The following is a 20,312-nucleotide window of genomic DNA, read 5'->3' on the forward strand; positions in this document are numbered from 1 at the left end:
TGAAAATAATTATGAAGAGTCAATTTTTTTTTTTCTAGTTTTTTTGAATTTTGAAGAGTGGTTGAGTTTTCTCTCTCGTTTTTGTTTAATAGGTACAGAGATGGATCCAAAGTTATACACAAGATATGCGATCAATTCTTCTTTTCATGGGCCTGACCTGATCAGTAAAGTTTTATGCTTATGCTCCTCACTTTTCCTATAAAATTTGTCAGTTATATTTTGGGTTGATATCATTAGTGACTAATTTCAAGGGCATGAAAAGAGTAGAATAAGTAAGGGAATCAGCTCAAGGCATTGAACCAGTACTAATCCATTCCAGCCAGACCCGGATCTAGATCCCATCTCTATGCATCCCAATCCCGACCTAATCCAGCCTGAACACAACTTGACTCGATTTGTGGATGGCTAGAGAATGGTTTCTAATCCAGACCCCATCTCTCTAGCAGGTCATGTCCTGGTTCGGCAATACCTGGACTTGGCCGAGCCAATAGCAACCCTACTCATCAATTTGTCACTAGCACTGGACGTAGCCAATCTCCTAAGAGACAAAAAAGCAACCAAATATGCTCTGATCTCTCACTGATGCTGGATATGGAACCATGGCAATGTTATTTTGAGCTCACTAAGCTATATTGCATGGCCCACACCATTGGCAAGCAATTTTGTGACAATGAGCACATTATTGCTCTTGAATCTTTCATTTCAGAATAAGAACCTACAAAAGTTTTATCTAATGCCATGGGACTGGTGTGACGAAAGAACACAACACAATGCGCTTGTTTGCAGAGCTTCCTCAAGACCACAGATCCCAGGGCAGAGTATAACCATGTGAGTGCTGATATGATTGTAATTCCTGCTAACCTGTTGCTGGGTGTGAGAGAGAGAATCACTGCATAGTTTGAGCTCTTCTTTGTTTAAAAATAAATAAAGAATAAATTAATGTCATCAAGTGAGTTTGAATCTGCTAAGAAATACAGAAAATCGGCTAACAGGCTATGAGACCCAATCTTTATAATGATGAAGTAGCAGCAATGTTACATTAAGTACATTTTACATTTCACCATTCATAATGTAAAAGCCAATCATAACCCTCACCACTGTAGTCAGTCCTTTGAAAAAGTGGAAGATAATAAGTTACAAAGCCATTTAAGATAAGAAACTCCAGACTGAAAAATATGAAAAAGAACTCGAAGCAGCATTCCTTGTTCGATAAGGCTCAAGTAGCTATCGCTCTATCCAACACTATCCTCATTAACATTTACGAATTATAATGCAATGAAGACTGTGCACCTTGTTGTGGTTAACCAAGCCTAATTGACAAGCTGAACAGAATTGGCAGATTCACATTGAAGGGAGAATCTGAAATAATGTAATATCACAAGAAATATAAATTATGTCACCTTCTGTATGCCAATACAGAAAAAGAATCAAGAGATACGATAACTAAGAAAGCTAAAGAGCTGCATGCTTTAGAGATGATAAAACTGAGGGAAGGGAGGCTACCAGCTTAAGCTCGATGTATATTAACAAACTTATAATCAAAATGCAGCGGCCAAGACTGTTTGTAGACTATTATTTTCTCAATGGACAGACACCATGATCACATGCTCGGAAGTTTTGCTATATGATGTCAACAAGTCATGCAATTATCGAGCAGGTATTAGATGTGCTTTCATGACCACGGTGGGCTTCTATATAGAGTAGGTCTATGTGAACTAAACAAGTAAGTTATTTATTTAAACTCAAAATCAACTATTTCTCCCAAATCATTGGTAGAAGAAAAATCATATAAAATTTTCTCAAGCATGAGAAAATAAGAAAACCCTTTGGGAAGCCTCTTCCCAAACTAGACATCTTTTAAGTAACGAATCGAGGAGTTAAAGCAATGGAGAGTAAAACTGTTGAGAAACTCATGCAGAAAGGTCTATTATAGCCCATGGCACAAAGTTGATAGCATCAGTGCACAACTCAGCAGCTGCAGAGACTTGATATTTGTTAACCAGCCATTCACAAGGGTTAGTTATATAATAAAGAATAGGATAGGTAAACATCTGCCTTAAGATGTACATATTGACATATCAATCAGTATCACTTTTTGTAACATATTGGCCAATATGATATGACATAGTTTTCTCAGCATGTATCAAAATGTTGACATTAGTTAGACTCAGACATTTTCATAATGAAGAAAAAAAGAAAATGTAGGAATTGCATTCCTTATGTTATTCTGATTCCAACCTAAAGTTTGGAAATACATACGTGGTTATATCTTTCTCTCGATGGTTCCTAACCAAAAGCATCAGAGTATAAACTTGTACCTTAAGGTTCGAGATAATTGTATTCATCAATGTGAAAAAACTAAAATAGTAACTTTGAGAATATTTAGATTCCATGCCAATATGTTTGTTGAGAACTTCTATAGAATAACAGATTTGTTTCAAGTATATTTTAATATTGCTATGTTAAATATTACATAAAATCAATCTCAAATCTGTGAAAATGCAAGAAGAATCATCATTCTTTATGGCAAACTTTTAACATGTTGCTGCGGAGACAACTTTGTTCAAATTGAGGTCCTGTTTGGATGATTCGGCTGAAAATCCTATAGGATTCATGGGTTTGGTCAGTACAACTAGCAAAATCATAGGAATACAGGCTAAACTAGACATATATTCATAAATACCCAAAAATAGCTTTGGAGTAGGCTAGGCCTAGCCTAATCTGTAATTCTATGATCTTGCTGGTTGTACTGGTCCAACTCACAAATCTTATACGATTTTCAGCCCACTCATCCAAACAGGCCCTTATTAGATAATTGATAACTCAGTTGTCAAAATTCAGGAACATGATGGCAAAAAGTCACATTACAAGCTAGATTAAAAATCATGTGATTATTAAACTTGATGTGGTCTCAGCAACAATGATAAGGTAGTGATAAAAACATTCAACAGACCATAGTTGACATTATTAAGGATGAAAAAACCACCACAAAAATTATATATGGATTGTAGACTAGAAGGATGCATTATGCACATGTCCCTAATGTATACCGAGTAGAATCAAGGTATTCTTCAACATTCACATGACATTATTTCTAGACACCAACTTTAAAGAGAATTTACGGTGTGAGATAGTCATTTTGGCACACCAAGCAAAAGTTATTCAATTTTACACCCCATAGTCGAACCCAAAACCAACCAAAAAAACAAATAATTTATTGCTCAGCAAACCAATATACTAGGTATTGGAATCTTTCCCTTCAAAAGTTGCTTAATTTTTCAGGTATGCATGTTTTAAGGAGCTTCAAATTGTATGACCATGTACTGCCTGTGACATTGTTTTAATGCCTTGTATCTCTATTTCTTCATATACACAATAATGGCTGAAAAAAGTTCTGAATACTAAATATTAAAATAATAGCTAGTTTGAAAAATTTAATTCATGCTCAAGATATTTATTTGACAATGCACAAAGATGGACCTTGGCCATAGCTAAAGATGCTAAGGGTAAACGAAAACTGCCGGGAGCATTTAAAATACTCATAGCATCCCCTAAGAGAAGAAATTAGCTCAAACTAAGATCTTAAGAACACAAAAGTGACAGTACTGGAAATCAAGTGATGCAAAGACATGACAAGAGGACCGATATGTGAGGAGCAAATTTAAAAATACAAAAACAATGAACAAATCCATGGACTGAATGAAAGCACTATTTTTTAAACAAAATAGGGTTAAAGTAAGGGGAAAGTCATCAAAAATCAATAACCCTAAAGAAGATGGCATGATAAGAGAGCCTTAAGTACCTAGAATTGGGTTATAATGATAATGACTAATACACTCAAAGACATAGTCAAGAACAGATTCACTACAGTAATATGAAATAAAATTTAGTTTACCAACAAAAGAGTGCACCAGCAAATCTGAAGAGGACCACAAATCTAGAGGACTGTCCAATCAAATAGATTTACATAAAATTAATGTCATCTCAAATTTGTGGGATGCTTCCTGTCATTTACACCATTTCCTGATGATCACATAACCATCTTGCTGACATAACATATCCAAAGAAGAAAGGATGTCATGGTATTTAAGCTAACAAGTGTTCTAGGGCTCCACAATAAATTTTGTCTAAGTTCAACAAATGCCCAAAATTCCCAGAGAGATCAAAACAATTTCTTGCCAGGATCTAACAGCCAGAATGAAGATGTCCCTATGAAAAGAGTGAAAGCATTGAGAGATAACAGAACAACAATGGGCAGAGAGAGACATGGCTGAAATTCACATATTGTTGTTTGGATGTGACACAATTTACCTGAAAACAAGAATCGTCTTAAGAAAATCCTAAATAGATGATAATTGTTGTAAGAAATTTAGGGCAGGATGACCAAAATGAGCTTGCCATCAAACAGCAGATGGGTCAGACTTGTATTATAGACAATGAAAGAACAACAATTGCTTACCTCTATATACTACAGTCTTGACATGCATGGAAATCAATAGATTTCCCTGTCACAGATCCTTAAAGATATAAGGTGTGGTATGAAATTAAGCAAGATGCATGGTGGACATGAGAAATCTGATTAGAGTAAATTAGTTTTCCAAGTTCAGAACATATAGAAACATGGTTGGAGCGAAAAACGTTGCTAAGCTAGACTGTTAAATATATTGAATTTTTCCTTGCCCATATATAGTGTAAGAGGGCATGTTTTATTTGACTTACCTGTAAGCACAAGAATAGAAGAGGAAGAAAAAAGTCAATGGGACATGAAAAAAAAAGGAGGGTAAGGAGTGATGCTGATGAAATTATCTATGAGGAGACCTACAGACGGCTCACCCATTATTAAATATCATTTAACTCAAGGAGAACCGGACACTTCAACTGCAGAAGATTTATTGGCCAAGTATCATAAATAAAGAGGTAAGTAGGAACAGACTGAGACAATCTATATGCATTTCCATGCCCTAGTACAATTTCATATATAACTTGATCGATAATAGCATGAGCATGATGTGTTGCACATGCCTGCAGTTCCACATCCAGAAGACCCACCACTTCGAACACTTTAAAAGAAAGTCTACAAAGTGGAAGAGAGGCTGCCCATGCGCATGAACACTGTCATGTCCTGTAACTTTCTTTCTACAACATGTAATGGTTAGTTGCTAGTGGGAAAGGGGGAAGATTCTGGAACTCAGGAATATGACATCGAATAGTTTTTCCTGTTCCTTATATGCTTTTGATTTTTGCCATACTCCTTAATGCAATGGGAAGGAATTGGCTGAAAGAAGCTTAGTACTTTTTACATAGCACTAAAAGTTGCAACAAACTAATAGAATTAGCTTGCTGTAACAAAGATTAGCTATCACATGGTACAACTAATAGATGCCTTTTCTGCAGACTTCATGCGAATAGCCATCAGATTCTCAAACTTCTTCAATGGTTCCAAATAATGAACAGTTTCAAAACTTAGATACTGTCAAGAAACTATGACGTAACAAAGAAAATATTATATTCTCCTTTGACTCCAATATTGTAATCAACATTATGAGGCTAATTGACTAAACCGTTAATATATCACCTTTCCATCTTTTCACAAAAAGAAGGGCAAAAGTCAATTAACTGCTAAATTAATTCCATTTTCAGAGAGAATTATTGTCCAGTGCTCTCACTTAAACTCTTTTGTTCCAAGGTTGACCCTATCTTTAAAGGAACAGTCACAGGACGGCAGAATGAAACAAATTCTGGAACATACAGGAAGCAGCAATATGATCCTGTGCAATATTAGCAATATAAGGGGAACTTGTATTCAAGATTGCACCATTGGAGGACACACGTAAGAAACTTCCTTTCTAGATCTCCTTCTGTATGATCACTATTGCACAGAAAGAGCAAGAAGCATGTTTACACGTTCAAAGTTCAAGCCTGAACTCTTGTCACAACCAAAACTCCAGGGAAGATGGCATACATCCTTCATAATTTTGAACATGGAATGAAAATTTTTCAAAAGTCATGCCTTAAGGTATAAGATCACAAAAGTGATAAAGAACTAATAGAAAGAAAAGTGAGAATTCAAATGCATTAAGGATTAAATTTTAACAGATATTGCAAAACTCTAAAGAGATTGCTAACAAACACCACTTTGGAGATGATTTTGTTAGCCCGGTAGTATTTCAAGGTAACGTCTGATCATGCCTAATTTGATCAACATGCAACTTGAAGTATATAAGAAAAGAAATTAAAAAAAATAATAAACAAACTAAACACGAGAGATAGCTGTTAAAAATATAAAATGAAAATATGAAAAATAATGGAAGTTAAGTTACAGATTTCTTATATTTACTTTTAGATACATGAAAACAGTGAAAAGTGGAAAGGTTATAAGTTATGCTTAATTGTCTAGATTTACTGAATTAGAAGTCAAAAGTAAAGTAGGTTGGGAAAATTTAAGGGTGAAAAAAGTGAAAAAGAAAAAGGTAGAGACTGAGACCTGATATCAATAAGGGGCCTATTATGAGATTCACAAACTATAAACTCCTATTTTGGTTATTAATTATTTTAAAATTCATAAAGTCCTTGAAATCAATTCCTTAAGTAATTTAGGTGTCTTTGCATATGTGGATTCAATGTCTCATACATAGATTTGGAATATCGAATGAAATGTTGAATTCGTTTCTCCTCGCTCTTCTACTTTTTCCTTTTTTGCTTTCTTCTCTGTATGAACAGGCTGCAATTTCCAATCTCTTCTCCTTTTTATCTTGTTACATATAGATTATGAGTTACTATAAGATATCTAAGATCCTAAAGTTTATTTTCGCTCTCTTTTTGTCGGCAAGAATTTCTGTATCCAATATCAGTATTTTTATAGACTAACAGCCTAAGAGATGTAAACTGAGTGGATAGGAACCAGACATGCATGTATTCCTATTCATATTTGCAATACAATAAAATCATATTCCTATTTGGCAAAAGTGAATATGGATAATTTTCATAGCACATAATCATCCCTGATTAAACTTTTGGCTAAAGACAGTCTGCTGATTCAAAAAAGAATGGATAGAGCTAAAAGGAAAGGGAAATGATCCATGAATCTAATCGTGATTAAATCTTGATGTGCATATATAAATTGTGCATGTATATGGACATGCATCAAGAAGCATGACCATACGAATTCTCAAATCCAAGTGACATAAATTAATTATGGCAGTGAGCATGCATTCAGAATCACATCAGTAATAATGATATTTGTATCAAAACTTGAGTAAACTTAAAACAGTATGTATATATTTGCATTAAAATCTATATTGAAAACATAACCAATATCTGTATTTGGTTGAAATAGATTTTTTTTAAAATTGGTTTAAATTATATATGGACATTTGCTTTCACAAATACTATGCTGAAATTTAACGGCTATCTCCTCTCCTCTTTAACAATAGTCATCAGCCATGGTAACCCTCCAATGCTTGTTTAGGATCCTAATTGCTCCTCTCGCATGCCTCCTCTCTTCCTCCATCCCTCCCTTTAACTATCTATATATGTATGTATGTTTGTATATATGTATTTACATAATGTGTATTACATAAGTCGCAGAACAGGAGTGTGATTCAAAGTAGGAGCTAGTAAAAGGCAACATAGTATCCAATCCAAGTCATCTCAGGTTCCTATACATCAGATATAGACTTGACCTTAAGTCATTCCAACTTGTGAATGAATTTTCAAGATAATACATGACAACTAGTCCACCTCACAAGCCATATAGACGAATCTAACCAGGGGAATCTGATTGTGACATGAATTTGTTAGCTGATTGATCCAGTTACCAGTAACAGCCCTAGTAGACGAGAAAGGATGAGTAAAACTAATATAGGATAACCCAGAAGATGAAACTTTAGCACCAAATTAGGTGCAGGAAGGCATAAGTCCTGAGATATAAAATGGTGCAAGATAGGAACAAAAATTTTATTTGCTAGAATTTTCTGCTGAACTTGAGATTGCAATGCTATTGAAATCTGCAGGTTGGCATATTGGACTAAGATTGATATTGCCAACAAGATTTGACCTAAGGAAAGGAAACTAAGGTTTAATCGGGGATTTAATGCCATTTATCGAACATTTAAGTCATATTGTAATTTGAAAACCTTGAAATGTCACAGTTCTCATCAATTTTCAACCACGAAGGTTGTGCATGTTATGAAAGTGTTGCAAAAAGTGACGGGAGAGATTGAAGTTCAAGAGGTTTTCATGGTTGGGATGGATTAAGATTAATGCAGAAAAGAAATAAGTTCACAAGGATTAGAGAGCAAGAGAGAGAAAGAAAGAAGTTAAAGTGAGAAAAGATAGGAAAGAAGTTAAAGTGAGAGAAGATAGGAAAGAATGTTTATTGTGGAGTCACACCACTTCACTATGCGGCTATAACACCTACGTAGAAAATTCCATAATTGAAAGCATGAGCTACTGCAACAAGAAGAACAAGAAAATTTTCTCTTTATTGCAATAAAAATTGAAATATGCAATAGACAAATGGAGAATCCCTTAAAGGTCCTTGGAGATTCCTTGTATCTTCAGAAATAAAAAACTCAGGAAAGAAGTCCTTCCCTAAGGAGACAAGTAAGGGATTGAACAAGGAAGATCCTATGTTTTCTCCTCAGGAGATAAGTAATAGCTCCTATATGGACCCGACATCAGTTCTTTTTCCTTTGGTAATATACTCAAAATCAGCTTGAGTAGCTCTTTCCTAGAAGATTCTTAACAGGCAAAAAGAATAAAATTACAAGTGAAAAAAGAATAAAATTAAGAGTGCATTTGGTTCACGACCGGAATCGGAATCGGAATGAACTGGAATGGGAATCAGAATGGCTATATTCCTTGATGCTTTTGGTCCGTGATTGGAACTAGAATCATAATGGCTCAATAGGATTTTTGGAAAATCAATTAAACATAGAAGTATTTTTGAAAAATCAATTTTTTAAGTAAACTTGGTGGAATGAGATTTGAATACTAAGGGAAAACCGGGATTAGGTTTCGGAGGATTAGGGCATTCTCATTCCCCCAGGAATGGGAATGAGAATGGGACTCCCCCCAACCAAATGGCTCGAGTGAGAGTCACACATTCCCATTCCCATTTCAGAGTCCACCTCCCACCAACCAATATATCCTAAATGTTTTAGATAATTCAAATTCCAATGGAATCCCAATCATGAAACAAGTAAAACAGGACATTTTGACACCAATCCTATTCATATACAACATCTAAAGCTATCTAAAGAACCAAGCTTAAAGAAATTAGAAAGCCTAAAAACTTTTGAAACCAAGGAAGTCTTCATGGATCCTAACTGACCAAAGAATCATAAAGTGCTCAACTGCTTCTGTGTCCTACCCGCACTAGGAATTTAGTTTTCCAAAAGATTATATTTTTTAAGGGAGATAAAATGAACAAGAATGAACAGTATTAAATAACTCTAGGGTGCTAACTGCAAGGACCAATGTACGTTTGGATTTGGTCCTACATCAAGTGTTCATTAAGAAAGTCTTAAGTACTTAAGCAAGGCCAGGACCTTAAATAATAACTTCTGGCTATCTCTTTTAGGTGAGGTCCTGAGTCCTAACACTTATGCAACTCAAACTAATATATAAAAGACAAAAAATAAAATAAGACAGAGGGTTGACAATTTGATAACACAAAGGAAGATTGATATGTAAAAGGAAGCAGAAATATGCAATGATTTGGGTGTCATGCCATAGGTGGCAAAACAAACAGGGCATTGATGTCATATCACTCTTCTCAATGCTATTATGAGATACACTAAGTTTTCCTTGCATATGGTTGAATTGACATAGAAAAAGAGTCAAAATATTTCATTCGAAATCAATGTTTGCATGTAAGATTATGATGTACTAAAAATTATAAATAAGAGGTAATCTGACATGGAATAAGGAGAATGTACATACATAATTCAACATTATTTCTTAGAATTCTTATTTGGAGAACTAAAACATTGAATAATTTTTTGGGCATCTTGCAAATGCAAAATAACAAATATAAGTATCTTGAAAGAATGTAAAGAAATGAACAGTAAGAGTCTCTCGATTAAATTATTACCACTTAGTTAAGGCAATGGAAGCTTAAGCAACAGCCCGCTCTCTCTGTTTGATCCCAAGCCTTCGTAACTCTCGTAGGTGACAGGCTATCTCCTGAACAAGTTGTACTCCATCATTTCCATTTCTCAGTGAATTGATTGTGTGCTCAAGGAATTTTTGATCTCCTTCAAGTGCTGCCACCCTCTTGTTCAGGTCTGAAACTTCATCTTCAAGAGAGGCTATATGACTATTTTTATCAGGATTCAAACATATTCCATTTTCCGTATAATCCCTACATAAAGATGACTCATTCTTTGATGAAATCTCCTCTTCCATCTGACCATTTTCTGAACTATCATCATTCATATGATGGTGTTCCATCTCCTTGGCCCCTAATGGAGCCTCAGAATGCCGACCATTTCTGGCTGCATCATCTTGTAACAGTCTATGCCCTTGTTCATTGTTCGTTTTGTCAATCTTAAGCTCATCTTTTTTATCAGATTGGCCATCGTCCTTTGCTCTATGTCTGGATTCATCTTCATTATCTCCATTTTGAGGAAACTGACGAAGCTTTTTCTCCAACCTCCCTAAGCATTCTAAAAGATTAGCCTTCTCATCTTCAAAACCCAGCAATGGATCCTTTACAACTCCTGTACCAGCCAGGTCCTGGGACATCATATGACTCTGGTTAGAATTATTGCAATCTCTAAATATCATATGGTGCCTTGTGGAAGTAGACTTATTTTCTCTTACCTCCGAGCCACCCAATGGTTCTAGAACTTTTTCTTCCAATGGTTCATCTCCAAACTGCTTTCTGTAGCTTTCTACCTCCGCTTCCAGATCTAGTATTTCTTTCTCCCTCTCCGTTAGCAACTCATTTAGCTTTTGGATTGCTTCTTGGTCATACTCAGCCTGCTCTTCCATCTCTCTTAGATATTGCAAAGCCTCCATCTGCATTGTTGCCTTCTCTTCCTGCAACCTATTAATCATGGCCATCGTTTCTTGTGCTGCAATTGCTGAAGCACTTCTTTCTTCTTCCAATTCTTTGTAGAGAAGACTCATGGACTTCCTATCCATCTCAACCTGCCGCTTAAAGCGATCAATTGAAGTTTCTCCTTCTATTTCACTAACAAGACTTATATCATACGGCTCTATCCATGAATTATTTCTCTCAATGGAAATCCTCTTAGCAATATTCTGCATTCCAGCTGAGCTAGAAGCATCAGATACTCTAGGACTGGAATTAATATCATTTGGGGAGAACTCAAACCCCAGAGAAGAAGACATTTGTGAGAGTCGTGATTTCAGTTCATCATGAGCTCTAGAAGAATCCTTCCCTGCGACTATTTCAGAAACTCTGGGAGAAAGCAGGCCTCCTTTATTACCAAGAACACTCTTGAAACTATTAGCTCGAGCAACTCGCAAGTGTGCAGACGAACCAGTGTCATTGGTAGTTGGGCTTGTCTTACAAGTTGAACTCGGTACCTTGATAAACTCCGCATTTGAACCAGCAGAAACACATTCGGTGTCACCAATTTCCATGAAGTTAGCTGGCAAACAACAAGATTAAATAAGGGTTAATTTTGTATAAAGAAGAGCAAATATAAAAATAGATGGATGCAAAAACAATTAACAAAAGAAACCAAGATGATAATATCTTACATTTTTCTTTTGAAACATTGATCGAGACTTGTTCTGATATGGTTTCGGATGATGTGATTGGATCTGTCATCATATTGACTTGGCTCCAATTAATTTCCTCCAGACCATGCCCACTAGAATCAGTGGATCCTGTAGATGACTCATCACAAGAGCCACGCGCTTTAGTTTTTGTCTGCGCATCTGAAAGAGAAGGCTCAGGGATAATAGGATTCGGTTGGATCAGCTTCTCAGGAACCATATCATCTGAAACAAAGTTAGATGCACCTTTGGATTTGATGATTCTTGGCGGCATTTGACGGCATCGAGCCAAAATTTCCTCCTTGAGATCTTCAGTTCCACAAACCTGAACATTTCCGTCATCATCATCTGAGAATGGGACCTCCGACTCGGAGTCAGAGGTAATCTTGAGCTCACTGTATCCAATATGAGACAATCGATCATAGCCATGATTTGCTGGATTATAACCAGCCAACAACCTTGAGGACTCTTCGCTTATTTTTTTCAATCCTTCTTGATGAATTACATGACCATATCCCTTCCTGCCAATTTCAGCAACATCAGCTCCTATGACTTTGCTCTGAATCGACCAATGTGCATACAATTGATTCCTGAATGGCTGCGAGCAACATGAGCATTGCCTCATGCATTCGAGATCCTTCTTTAACAATGGGACTTTCACCAAATCTTCATAGGACTTGTTCCGTGAGCCATCACCGTCAACAGAAGAAACAAGTTTTGGTTGGACATTCTCCCCATAGGCCTCCAGGCATGAATTGAGACAATTCTCACACATTTCATGGAAGCTGGCAAGCTTTTGGTGACCACAGCAATAAGCCAATGAGGAAATCTCCACCTTGTGGCCATGGCAAAATAGATCCCTGTAGAACCCCGGATTATCATTGCCGAGAATGTGGTCGAGCCTTGAACATAGAAGACATGGCGCTGGCAAATTGCAAAAGCGAGCAAACTTGGTTGCGAGGAGCGACAACAAGGCATTGATATACAGGACAATGATCAAACACCATTCGTAGAAGGCCGAAGACAAAGCGGAGAAGAAATCCCTCGGCAATTGGAAACTGGTCCTTGCGGCCATGGCGAATTTAAAATCCGGAAACCATGCGATTTGAATGGTAAAAGAAGAACCAAAAAGCCTCCTAAATTTGCAAAATCAAGTCAAAATATACAGAGAGAATGGAATGGGAGAAAGAAAATGCAGCTCGCAATGAAATCAAGTCTTCCACCTGATGATTCAGAGGCCAAGAAACAATTATTCATTCAAGTTGATCAAAGAAAAGCAAGAATCAATTGTACAACTATAAAAAAGCAATGATAAAAAAACTATTTGAAAATACTTGGAGTAAGACCGCACCTTTTTTTTTGTTTGAATAGTACTGCGGCGAGAGAGAGGAGGAGGAGGAGAGAGAAAACAGCCCTCCACGATGAATGACCGCTAACTCCGTCCTCCTTGAGACCCCGCCTCTTTCTCGAGCTCCATCTTTTAAATGGCCCAACTCCTGGCTCTCTCTTTCTTTTCTAAAATTGGAAGCACACCTGGTGGAGGAAACCGAGCTCTCCGGTCCCTCATGTTGTCTAAAAATAGCAACTGTAATTCCCTCCCTGAGCTCCCTCCCCCTCTCTCTCTCTCTCTCTCTCTCTCTCTCTGTATTTTTCTTTTTGTTATCCGAGACTAGGGCTGCAAATAGGTCGGGTCGGGTCGGGTCCTGAGTGACCCCGACCCGACCCGGTTTTTTGTTCGGGTCCTAATTTTGGACCCAGACCCGACCTGGTTGAAATTCGGGTCGGGTCGGGTCGGGTCGATGCCGACCCCGTCGGGTCATTCGGGTCGGGTCGGATCCGGATCCGATCGGGTCCATGAGATGAACAAGTTTTAACCCCAGAGCAAGCAAAGTTAAACAATTGTTTTCTGCAAGCCAAGCCTATTCACACATGCAACCAATACGGAGCAGTAGAAAAAAGCAAACATTAGATGGGGGATGCTATGCATTGCCAATATCTTGCACTAGCCATATCCAAGCTCCAGATGTAGACAGTATCTTTATTAACAATGACAAAATCTGAATTGTAAATTGTCTTAGCATCCTAATAATTCATTTGTTGAGGTCTAGTAGTTGAACAACATAATTCTTTGCCAGTTTACCAGAACAATGTATATACCGGGATTGACATTTCTGACAATCACCAACACCGAACTTAGACAATAGTTCGTGTATTGGCACCCGAATACAGAAACACTAAATAAACTAAGGCACAATTAAAACACAGACCGGATAATTTCTAAATGGTACATTCAACATAACTTCAACGAATGCATTCACATCATCAGCAGGCAAATCAAACACCGCTCCCACTCCAGGTGAAGCATAATTTTAATATCATCATTACTACTTACTTCCCGTTGAGCTTGCACTATATCTCCATGCAAAGCCCTCGACCCAGGTAATGATCCAGCAAGTTCAGATGCAGATTCTTTTGTCTCAGTAAAAATAATGGTACGGCCTCCACTGAGCAAGGAAATTTTGACATAGAAAACATTTAGAAAATTTAGTGCAGAAAAGGAAAACAATAAAAATAAGACCGATAAAAGCTACAAACCAGCTATAACAGTGAATAATATCTGGAATAAGTTGTACTCTTGCTTGACGCGTACAGGGAAGAACAAGATGTCTAACACTGGCACTAGCCTTCAGCTTCTCATTACCAACAAGATCGGCAGTTTTCTTATCATGTTTCAGAAACCTTTCATGAACTGGAGTCTACTTGACAATCTGCTGTATCCATTGCAACTAAGGTGCAAGCTTGTTAAAAGAGTAAAGCTTTGCCTCGCTTTCATGACATTAATTTTCAACTTATATGCTCAACCACAGCCACTATTGACCGGGCTGCAGATATAAAATGAAGCCACCACATGACATTCATTGGAAATTGAAGATATTTTGTGCATTGTAGAAGCAAGTCTAGTTAAAGACCATGGTTTCAGATCATCAAAACCCAAAATAAAGTGAAATAGATTGTATAGATGCTGGTGTATAGATTGATGATTTAGTGCTTTCAAATACCTCAACTTTCCACTGGGAAAGAGATGCTCGCAGGGCAGAAGCAAAGACATTTGCATTCCAAGGCAATCTCTCTGATTCGATGATGATTCCTCCATACTCATCTTCATAAGCATCCAAAACCTGGAAATACAGGGGGGCAAAATCTGGTGACTGAGACAATGTGTTAGTGGTGTCAATGTGTCATCAATCATCCTAGTAAAATGAAAAAACTAGGGTTCATTAAAAACTAGACCTGCATGAAGAATAGCAAAGAAGGAGAGTGCTCAAAAAGAAACAATATTTAAAAGAGCTGACGAAGAGCTGACATAGTACAAAAAGGGAAAGCAGAAGATATTCATGTAGAAGGATGAAGCTCAAAAGTTGAACCAATTTTTCACAGAATTTTTCAAAGCAAAATTCAACCCCATATGACAATCCAAAAAGGATGCATCATAGCATCAACATCATATTCAGTGAATTTTAGAATTACATAACTAAGAACATGTATAATGAACCACAATTTTCTTCATCCATTCGACCACAGCTAAAGGATCACCCGCACGGCAGAAACAATCAAGAACATCAGTTAAGATAGATTACCACCATCCTGCATAACTCAAAGAAGCAACGTGAGATGATGCAAATTAGAGAATTCAAATGTCAATATAATAATGAAGATGATTGTTACTACTTACCAGCATAAGCTAATCATCGGTATTAATATCAACAACAGTTTCATAATCTTCAACCTTGTATTTTGTATGAGAAGGTGGAATATCTACAAATGAAAAAAATACGAAATTAAAAATCTCAAAGTTTCTAAGCACTAGTACAGCTGGTACATGATAAAATTTATGAATGTTGTAGAAATTGAACCTGCAAGATGAGGCAAGCTATCTCGAAGCCAATCTTGTGCGCATATCAATACCTCAACCGTATTCGGAGATAGACTGCTACGAAAATCATCCAAAACCCTGCCAGCAGTGCTGAAGGCAGACTCAGATGCAACGGTAGAAACGGGAATTGCCAAGATATCACGTACCATCCTAGACAATATTGGATATTTAGATTCATTGAATTTCCAATACTGTAGAATATCAAAATTTTGATCTTCTAATGGATGAACCTGCTCCAAAAAATTAAATAGCAAGTCATTTTTATTAGAATTATTGACTAATAATTTAATGTAAGCATCCAAATTAGAGATCGTAAAATACCTTCTCTTCCAAATAGGTCTCTAATTCTGACTTCGATGGTTGGGTAACTTGTACTCCGTGGATGAGTTCTTTATAGCCATGCATAAAACGATTCTCATGTCTTCCACCTTGGGATGTAGACACCCTCTCATCCACTTGAACAGAGAGACATTTGTGCCATATAAAATTGCATAATTATCATAAAAAGTTTGAAGAACTTCACGCACTTTGTTGATCTCAAATGAAGCACGATCACCATTACCATGGATTGTCTGAAAGCAATAAATAATAAGATTCATCTTATGTCTTGGATCAAGAACAACCCCTACAGCAAGAATGTGAGAGCATTCCTTCCAATACTTGTCAAATTTTTCTTGCATCTTTAAAGCCATCATCATCACAATTGCATTCTGACTTCTAGATTCTTCAATCAAGAGCATATTGATTCTCCAAATTTCATAGAAATACAAATTTGCAGTTGGATTTTTTGTTTGTGAAAAAACTTCAGTTATAAGATGAAAAACCTTTAAGAAGTTACAAATAATAATGCCTTGAGACCAATCTTCCTCAGTTGGCGCATTATCAAAATTAGGATCCCGGGCCACAAGTCGCATAAATACATCCTTGAATTCTATAGCATCATTTAACATGAGATATGTAGAATTCCAACGAGTAGGTACATCTATGCATATCCTTTTCTTACCATTCATCTTGAACTATTTCACAATTCCCATAAACAATTCCAACCTTCCTTGAGATGATTTTATATATTTAACAGCCTCACGGATCCTATGAATAGCACCCTCCACTACCTTCAACCCATCCTTCACAATCAAATTAAGAATATGTGCACAACAACGCACATGAAAGAATTTACCATCCAAAAGTAAATCTTTTCTAAATTGTTTTTGAAGTTCTGTTGCTACAACTGTATTTGCTGACAAATTATCAAGAGTGATTGAACCCAACCTTTTCTCAATATTCCAAGATAAAATACAGTTAGCTATAGCATCACTAATGACTAAGCCTGTGTGTGGTGAAGGAACCAACTTAAAATTGATAATATGCTTTTTCAGTTTCCAATCATTAGTGATGTAATGTGCAGTCAGACACATATATCCCAATGTTTGATTTGATGTCCACATGTCCGATGTTAAGCTGATTCTTCCACAGTTCGTCTTGAACAAATCTTCAAGTCTCGTTTTTTCTTTTCATAAGTTTTAAAGCAATCAGAAGACAATGTTGTCCTTGAAACAATATGAAATTCTGGTCTAAGGTTCCTAATAAACATCTGAAAGGCTGGATGTTCAACTGTTGTAAATGGCATCTCTTGTAGAATTACCATCCTTGCAAGGTCCTCACGACTTCTTTCCTGATCAAATGAATAGGGAACTAATTCGTTCAACGGAACACCATCTTTCGAAGTCACAGTGCCTATTAATATTTTCTGTTTCTTATCATGAAATTTTTTTGCCTTACAAATATTTGTATGCTTGTGAAGATGACTTGTCCCATTTTTTGGATCAGCTGAAAAAATAAAACGACAATAATTACATTTAGCCTTGTCCTTTTGGTTTTGTACCTCACAATAGTGATTCCATATCTCCGATCTCTTTCTTTTGTTCGTTTTAGAGCTATCTGTATTAGAAGGCTCTATAGCTTGAGAACTACCACAACGAAGTACACTTGAAACTTCAGCCATATTTTCATTGCTATCCGTCGTAGACATTAACCTATTTTGCATAGAAATCAATAAAAATGTATGAGCATAAAATGCAACTTTATAGATGCATATAATCTAAGCTTTATAATGTCTATCATGTTATTGCATGCATAAAAAAATCATGATCAGTTTATTTACAAAATTTAAGCTATGAACAACATTTCAGTATTCCTAAAAGCTGAAGTAAATGCCATGTCATGTAGTTAACTATTCAAAATTACTGACAAAGTGACACTACAGACTTCATATAACTAAAGCGTACTTCATATAACTAAAGCATCTTTTAAATAGTTATAAAATGGAGGTAAATATGATTACTAAAGCACTAAGAAACTTAAAATATAGTGCACATAAAAATGAAGACCAGGTGAGAACCAAAATGATATTCGGCCAGCCCATGCAGTAACAGACTAACAGTCATCCTGATTCTTTCAATTAAATCAATAAATCATTATCTTTCCTCAAAGATACTCGTACTGTTTTCTTGAGATAATCCCATATTCAGCGCTGCTGCACTAGTTCGGTCCCAAGTCCCAACATCAAGTCCAGCCTCGTTGCCCTGTTACAAGACAAGCCCCCCTCGCCGGAACCTCCTCCCGGCCTATGCTAAAAAAAATACATAGGAGGGACATACCTTGGGACGACGAAGAATGGGGAGAGGGAGATCCGCGGAATGGGGAGCCGGAAGTCGGGAGATCTAGGGCACCGCCGCACCGGGCACAGAAGCTGTCTTCTCTTCTCCGCCGCCGCAGCTCAAGATCTACTTATCCATTATCATAATAGAACAAGAATAGCATTAGCAAAATATTTTGGAAACGATTTGCAAGATATCAGGATGAAAAATATAGAGGACAAAGGCGACTAGCACCTGGTACAGGCGTACAGCAAGGTCCTTGGGACGCTGAAGAATGGGGAGAGGCCAAGGGGGAGATCCGCGGACTGGAGACTGGAGAGCCGGAAGTCGGGCACGGCCACACGGAAGCGGTCTACTCTTCTCCGCCGCCGCAGCTCAAGATCTAGGGCACGGGGCACCTGGGCACGATCGCACGGGATCGAAAAAGAGAGGAAGGCGCTCAAGATCCAGGGCACCTGGGCTGCTGGGCAGTGGGCACAGCCGCACGGGATCGAAAAGGAGAGGAAGGCTGGAAGGCGATCGAGATCTAGGGCACGGCCGTCGGCCACACGGAAATACGGGATCGAAAAGAGAGGAAGGCCGAAGGGATTTAGGGATTTAGCTTTAAGCCTTTATATAGTAACGGGTCGGGTCGGGTCCCGGATCAAGATTGGGTGGACCCGACCCGACCCGAAAAATAGATCGGATCTAAATTTAGGACCCGACCCGGCCCCGCGGGTCCTAAAATTCGGGTCGGGTCGGGTCTAAAGCGGGTCGGGTCGGGTCGGGTCCCGGGTCGACCCGACCCATTTGCAGCCTTATCCGAGACACCCGGGAGAGGTCAGGGTGGCCCCTAGGAGGAGAACGTGGATAGAAGGAATTTAATTTTTTTTTATCTCCAAGCCGTGGCATTGAGAAGGGAAAAGGGAAAGTATTTGAAAAAATTCAAATTTATAAATATGTCCCGCTCCGCTTAAGGTGTTGGTTGACCGTTGATAGAGTGAAACTATGCCCTTGTACGTGCGTGGCCCACGCGGTAGAAGCTTGGAAGGCTGTGATCCCTCCATCAGATTGAACGGAGAATGAAGATGCTCATCAAAAAAGAGAGATAAAGAGAGGGAGAAAGAGTTCGGGTTGTATTTTTCGCTGAATCACCTTCTTTTGTGACTTCAACTATTGGATCATACAATGTCCACTTTAAGATTTGTGTAGATGAATGAAATAAAAGTTTAGAGTGCTTTAAGAGCTGAATAAGGTGTGATCCATAACATGGCAAAAAAAAAGATTAATCATTCTTTCAAAAAAAAAAAAGATTAATCATTCTTTCATACAGAAGATACAACCCGAACTCGTAAGAAAGTAAGATGACACAAACAAAAGGTGGGATCCAATTAAGATCTCTTATATCAATAGAGAGAGACTTTCCAATCTTATCCAATGAACAACCCCTTAAACTACTTTTTGAATAAATATTTTTTTTGATGCTCCAATATTTTTATTCTTTTATATTTAATATTTTTTAATTTGTTGCTATATAACAACTAGTGATGCATGTATGTATATAATTTCTATGTTGATGCTTCTCTTAGGATAAATGAACACTTGCATATATACCATGATAATGAAAATTGAGCAATGCTATTGTAACTCAGAAAAATCAATCAAAAATTTACTCAGGTGCTTTGCTCAAGTCACTTTGGTTCATTCAATGGCGCACTTCTTCGTACCTATTCGAAAAGAACAATGAGAAAATAGGCTCAGAGACATTTTTTAGTTGTATTTTGAGTTGCTTAAATATATTTTATTAATCTTTTCTTTTCTTTCTTTGATCGATAATAACAAGATTACTCAAAACCATTTTTTATCTATCTCCTCCTCATGGTAATTGTTGTTGTTGGGAATCGACCCAATCAAAGTGCCAAGCTAACAGGATCGCTGGAATGCTCAGCTTGTTTGCCGTATAAATCAAAAAGGTCGCCTAGGAGTTA

At 37.2% G+C, this 20,312-nt stretch overlaps 1 protein-coding gene and 2 long non-coding RNA genes across 4 annotated transcripts; all 3 read right to left on the reverse strand.

Moving 5' to 3' along the window:
- Window positions 1-976: 976 nt before the first annotated feature.
- On the reverse strand, window positions 977-13,339 carry LOC103697860 (myosin-binding protein 1-like). Of its 2 annotated transcripts, XM_039118352.1 has the most exons (5): window positions 13,106-13,336; window positions 11,737-12,977; window positions 10,828-11,624; window positions 10,097-10,740; window positions 977-1,359 (listed from the first exon to the last, which is right to left on the reverse strand). In XM_039118352.1, exons 2-4 carry the CDS (start codon window positions 12,827-12,829, stop codon window positions 10,120-10,122), a joined length of 2,511 nt encoding a protein of 836 aa, XP_038974280.1. In that variant the 5' UTR covers window positions 12,830-12,977; window positions 13,106-13,336; the 3' UTR covers window positions 977-1,359; window positions 10,097-10,119. The 2 variants fall into 2 exon arrangements, with proteins under 2 accessions (XP_038974280.1, XP_038974279.1); XM_039118351.1 differs by having other exon boundaries at window positions 10,097-11,624; window positions 13,106-13,339.
- Window positions 13,340-14,625: 1,286 nt separating this feature from the next.
- Window positions 14,626-15,530, reverse strand: LOC120105676. The gene is made up of 3 exons (XR_005508015.1): window positions 15,488-15,530; window positions 14,814-15,399; window positions 14,626-14,711 (listed from the first exon to the last, which is right to left on the reverse strand). It is a non-coding gene; the product is annotated as an uncharacterized LOC120105676 (long non-coding RNA).
- Window positions 15,531-18,409: 2,879 nt separating this feature from the next.
- On the reverse strand, window positions 18,410-18,985 carry LOC120105679. Its single transcript, XR_005508018.1, has 2 exons — window positions 18,580-18,985; window positions 18,410-18,471 (listed from the first exon to the last, which is right to left on the reverse strand). It is a non-coding gene; the product is annotated as an uncharacterized LOC120105679 (long non-coding RNA).
- Window positions 18,986-20,312: the final 1,327 nt, after the last annotated feature.

The sequence above is a fragment of the Phoenix dactylifera genome, unplaced genomic scaffold, assembly GCF_009389715.1.
Source record: "Phoenix dactylifera cultivar Barhee BC4 unplaced genomic scaffold, palm_55x_up_171113_PBpolish2nd_filt_p 000342F, whole genome shotgun sequence".
In the NCBI taxonomy this organism is placed as follows: domain Eukaryota; kingdom Viridiplantae; phylum Streptophyta; class Magnoliopsida; order Arecales; family Arecaceae; genus Phoenix; species Phoenix dactylifera.